The following is a 5,585-nucleotide window of genomic DNA, read 5'->3' on the forward strand; positions in this document are numbered from 1 at the left end:
CGAGCAGCTCACGCTTCTTGATAGACCACCACGTAAATGACTATTTCTAGCGCGAACACAGTAGCAGCTTTAGTATGTCTTCAATATGTACGTACTATATTCCGCGGTTCCATTCACATGAACATCCGTATTGCTAAGTGTGCTGATATTCAGAGCAACCAGCCACCTAAACTTCCACTACCGTTTTGTCACTACTACTACTCGAAACCCGCGTAAAACTTTACGTTTTCTGTAGAACAATTAATAACCCACACAAATGGGACGTGTTGACCACCGGTACTTCTGTTTCATTCTAGTTGACGTACATAAATTCTACTAAATCTACTTAATCTACGGGGAAAATCCATTTGCCTGGGCTATTATTTGTGCTACAAAAAATGAGGCATAAGAATCTGAAGTACTTCTAGTAAAAACAGTAACTGTATATCCAATGATTGAATCTCCATAGTACAAGAAATCACAGTTCATAGGCCATACATTACCATGGTGACAATTGAACTTGTGCGGTGCTACTGTAACTTGTATCGCCAACTCCATATCGTTCAACATGGTTATTTGGAGCCTTCTATGTAGATAACCATACAATAAAACTAGTAGCTGTATTTAAACAACTCCGTGTTAAATAATTTATTGATAGCCTTTATCAATCACGGCCTACCATAACTGCTAACCATAAAGTAAACGGAAGGATTCCTGTCNTATTGATAGCCTTTATCAATCACGGCCTACCATAACTGCTAACCATAAAGTAAACGGAAGGATTCCTGTCATTTGTCCAAAATTCGACCGCACAAGTCACTTGTACCTCCGAGGGTGCAAGACTGCCTCGGAATACCAGTGGCTGCAGCCCTCCACCGCTCGTGGAAGTGTCACTGGTGGTCAACCAAGCAACGTGCCGGTCACTACCACAATGCAGTAGAAGTGAGTACGTCAGCCAATGACGCTGCTGGGCCTTTCCTGTTGGTTACATGCCCAGCCACGTCACATTCGTGGCGTTTGAACTTAGTACGCGCTGCCAGGTTCATAAACCCCCTGTAAAGCAACCCCCACCCCCTCCCCCCCAACCATGATCTGTTCTCCGCTATATGGCGCATTTCTGCATCTCCATACTGCATCACGTTGAATGCGTGTGGCAGCAGTACTGCGTTTGAACATATACGTGATGTAATCCCACGGCCCTGTGCCTGTGAATGGCTTGGCATATAACAGGTTCTTCTTCGGTAGGCTAGCGTAAATCGAACACGCCTTATAATCTATATAAAACCCATCAGGCGCAGCGCAGATACGCACACACCCGTTGATGGTGCAAGTCCCCTCTGAGACAAGCATTGCAAACATCTTCTTTAAACTGGCGGAATTTGGTGGTTCAGAAGCATCCCAACGATGCCTTCTGTAGCTCAAACCAATTGGGAAAAGTAGAGCCTCCACTACCTGAAGCACTTACCTACGCGGGCACGCCAACCGTGCTTCCTGCACTTGCTGGAGCTTTTTGCTGCTCCTGCAGATCCTCATGAACAGGGGCATTNCGCCGGCACTGCCGGCTTCCTCCCCTTCAGGCAAGGCGTCGGTCCCTTTGTTCAGGTATCGCGACAGCAACACAAGTTGCTGGATGTGCATCGCAAGGATGGACTGGATAAGCGACAACTGTTGCTGCGGCGTCTGTTGGCTGGGAAGTTTCAACTCCTCTAGGCAGGGGGCAATGAGCATGAGGGATGGCTGGAGCTCTGCAGTGGAGGTGGCATTCCCCACGACATTTGTGTGCATCATCAGCGTCTGATCCAGCAGACGCTTCGCCGTCGTTGCAGCTGTCATCTCCCCTGGAATTGCTTGCCCGGCTGTTGACGCGGCGGCGCTGGCGTTGATAGCCGCCGTAGATGTGATATACTGGGCCAGTACGTTGTTCCTCAAGTCTTCTAGGATGAAGAGGATTGCTTCCTTGTACAAGCAAACCACCGTTCTATCGTCCCGTGAGCCGTTGCCGCCTGCAGAAGGCGATGAATTCTTGCTCTTTCTTCCGCTCGCTTGGCTTGCNAGGTGGTGCTTGGCGTTGGTGTGCCCTCCCCCCGGCGACCCGTGTAGCCCCGCAGCAATCAGATGTGCTGGGTTTCCTGTGGCCGTGACGGCTGCTGCTGCAGTGGTGGCCTGTTGCCTGAACTGCACGGCTCTCCTGTACGCCTCAACGCAGCTTTCGAAGAACTTATCGTAGAAGTACCGTCTGTAACCTTTCCAGTACACTGCCCACCTCTTCTTGGTGTTGTCTCGCGACACCCCACGCACTATCGGGTACAGCCTCTGGCTGGAGCTCTCGTCTTTGCCGGCCCCCTCACAGACGCTGTAGTAACCCAGAGGCCCCCTGAAAGAGGTGCCCCCAAGGGCGTCCTCCTGGGCGAACGGATCCCCTCCAGCGACGCGTTCTATCAACTGCAGCTCTGCTAAGTAGGAAGGAGAAGAAGGGTTCGAAGGCGAGTCACTGGCCACCGCCCCACTAACAACGATCTCATGTCCAGCAGGCTTCGGCTTTCGCTCCCCTCCCGCCCCTCCAGCGTCCGCAGCCCCCTCCCTGGCCTCCCCCTCTCGTGGCCCGGCCCCGCTGGTAGTCATCAACCTCAATTCGCTGCTGCCGCTGCTGCTGCTGCTGCTAGCGAAACTTGCCCGTCTCTGCTCTAGTAGATGCATCTCTAAGAAGCGGCGCTTGTATGCACGCGCCTCCTCTTCGTCGTCCGCTCCAGGACTGCAGTTGCTTGTTCTGCGGCTGTTGACGTTGCTGTTGCATGCAGTGCTGTTGGCACTGGCTAGCAGTCGCTTTGCCGTCTCCGGCTTCTCCGTCAGCTTGTTGAGGTGGTGCTGCTGCAGAAACGCGAGGATCTCAGCAGACACCGCAGACAATCGCGCGCTGGCATCCGCTCCAATCCTCCCGTTGTTCCCCCCAAGCTGTTCACCGCTTAGATCGAGTTCGCTGACGCCTTGCGACTGACACTCGTGCATCAGACGCGAGAAGAGAGAAGTGCTGAGGAGGTCCTCCTCTCCGTTCCCTCTAACCACGCCCTCCTGTTCCAGTACCCCACCCGCCCCAATACGGAACTGGTGGGATATGGCTGCTGCTGCATCCCTGGTACTCAATCCTGCTGCTGCAGCAGCAGCTGCTGCTGCTACACTTCCTCCAGTCTGGCCTCTCCCTCCTCCGGTTCTCAGGGCAAAGTCAGTTGCATCCCCCGAGGCAAACTCCGCCATAAAAGTCTGGAAATCTGTAGAGTCCGCGCCGTGCCCACCACCCACGGGTCGGCCTCCCTCCGCCTCGCCGCAGTTACGAGATGCAGCTGCTTCTGCTGCTGCTATTTGCGCGGCGTTCACAATGTGCTGAAAAGCCCCAGGGGAACCCCGACTGGAAGAGGATGAGGATGATGACGAGGAAGAGGAGGAAGAACTCCTAGCAGCCTCGCTGCTCCGCCCGATCGAGGACGACAGCATCGGCACACCTTCACGGAGGCCAGACAGGTCCACTGCTGATGAGAGCAGCGCTGCAGTATCTGCTGACGAAAACGACGTATGCTGCTGCTGCTGCTGCTGCTGCTGTTGCTGCTGCTGCTGCTGCTGCTGCTGTAGCGCGTTTGCCTGCTGCAGCACGCAACCGGCCATGTACCTCTCGAAAGCGGCAGCGAACTCCTCTGAAGACAAGCCGCCGGCAGTTACATCGAAGCTTCCTGCNTCTGGCGTCCTGATGCTAATAGTCTTCTCCATCTCCCTGCTTGGAGCGGAAGCTGAAGCTGAAGAAGAAGTCGGTAAAGACCCACGGGCACTCAACACCCGCCTGCCGAGCTCAATAAGCGCCAACTCACGCGTCAGCCTCTCATCCCGAGCCTGCGCCGTCTGCATCCCTGCAGCGGGCGCTGTTGCTGCTTCCCGTGGGATCGACCGAGAAGGGCCACTACTGGCCCCTCCCCCGTTGGCCACCATATTCAAGCACGGCAGAGCAGAGTGGAAACCACGAGAACTGCTAAGGGTCCTGTAGTGTGTGTGTGCGGCAGAAGGCGCTACAACAAAGAGCTGACGCCGCGCCAAGAAGGAAAAAGTAAGAATAAAACTCCAACGTCTACTGTCGACCTATCGAAGTGGTGTGGTTGGTGGTCGATTATCGCGAGGAAACAAAGGGAACTTCTTTACTCCGCCGGTGCAGCAGCAGTTGAGACTGCTGAGCACCCGTCTCCTAGAGAGAAAACAGCATCCGCAAAAGCGGGAGATGCAACACAATGGCAACCCTCAATGGTTGCTCCAGCATTCGAGAGGCGAATCCCTGAAGTAATCCCTTGAAAATTAGTTGCTACACATGTAACGGCGTTGCTGTTGGTTTGGTGGCGTGCGTTACCTCCTCTCTCCCTCCCCATGCGGATGGCGGCCGGTCCAGTGGGTTGATATGCGCTGCACAGATACGCAGGGCGCGTCTCTTGATGATTATGCGGTGTGAGGAGCTGCTAATTCGATAAAACAGAGTTCAAAGGAAACGGAACTCTTAAACTCCTCCTAGAAGGCTGGACACCCCAACGAGTGACCTGAACCCGCAGCGCTTGCGTGTTGGCACNGTAATATAAAACTAGAATCTCAAGACAATATAATACCTCTAATAAGAGAAAAGGCTCCGAAGAAGACCCGGAGATGAAAGGAAACGCCCGGTCGACGATCACCACCAGCTGACCCACCGCCAGCCAGACTCTGTGCGCAGCCAGCAGAAGCAACTGGGGGTGGGTGGTGTGGCGCTTACTGCGTTCTTCCTGGGTGCATTTGTCTGCTGCATCCGAGGGTTTGACTATAAACCAAAGAGAAGAAGCTTACTAGGCCAATAAACCCGCTATACACACAACCTTAACTCCACGTTGGCGTTGCGGTTGCGCGGCAACCTGGCGGTTGATGATGGGGAATCCTTGACGAGGAACGACTGGACTTGCTGGTCATCCCCTGTTCCGAACTCCTTGATGAACAGGCTTATCTTGTCTGTTTCACAAATGGAAGTGCTAACAAACACCATAAAACCCAAAGAAGAGGCTACAACCGCTGGACAGAGACCCGCAACGCACAATGCCATGCGACGCAGCCGCAGTAGAGCAGAGCTGCACAGCGGGCGGTCGGGTGATCGCAGGCGTTGTAATGGCGGCAAGTGCTGTACACACGGCTTGTGAACTCAGTTTTCAAGTGCTTTTAAGAACAAAGACTGGAAACGTTGTTTGCATCAAAATAGAAGAAAGTGGTTTGGAGGGAAGGCGAACTCATCGACTCGCCCGCCGGACTGCACTCACCACAGCTGCCTGTGGCCGGTTCACTCTAAGCGAGGTAACCACAACAGGAGAGGCGGGCGGGTGCACCGTATTCAGCGAGCTAGCGCTGTTTGCTTTTTTTAGACATCTAGTCTTGCAAGCATCATCTATTTGATAAGTATTATTTCAGTGTTTACCGCATCTAAATTGCATTCGATTCACGGGAGTTGCGTATAACCGCAACGGGATGCCACTCTCTTGTTCAACATCACCAGCCTTGCGGAGCACAGTNCGGGAGTTGCGTATAACCGCAACGGGATGCCACTCTCTTGTTCAACA

General features: G+C 53.6%; 1 protein-coding gene across 1 annotated transcript; it reads right to left on the bottom strand.

Annotated features, from left to right (window-relative positions):
* Window positions 1-1,440: 1,440 nt before the first annotated feature.
* On the bottom strand, window positions 1,441-3,954 carry EMH_0041590 (uncharacterized protein; the record flags this gene model as incomplete). Its single annotated transcript, XM_013495640.1, is given in 4 exon segments — window positions 1,441-1,523; window positions 1,527-2,029; window positions 2,033-3,703; window positions 3,707-3,954. Coding segments are annotated over 4 exon segments (2,505 nt in total).
* Between the last annotated feature and the right edge of the window lie 1,631 nt (window positions 3,955-5,585).

Source organism: Eimeria mitis, genomic scaffold (assembly GCF_000499745.2).
Source record: "Eimeria mitis Houghton genomic scaffold, Emh_scaff1676, whole genome shotgun sequence".
NCBI lineage: Eukaryota > Apicomplexa > Conoidasida > Eucoccidiorida > Eimeriidae > Eimeria > Eimeria mitis.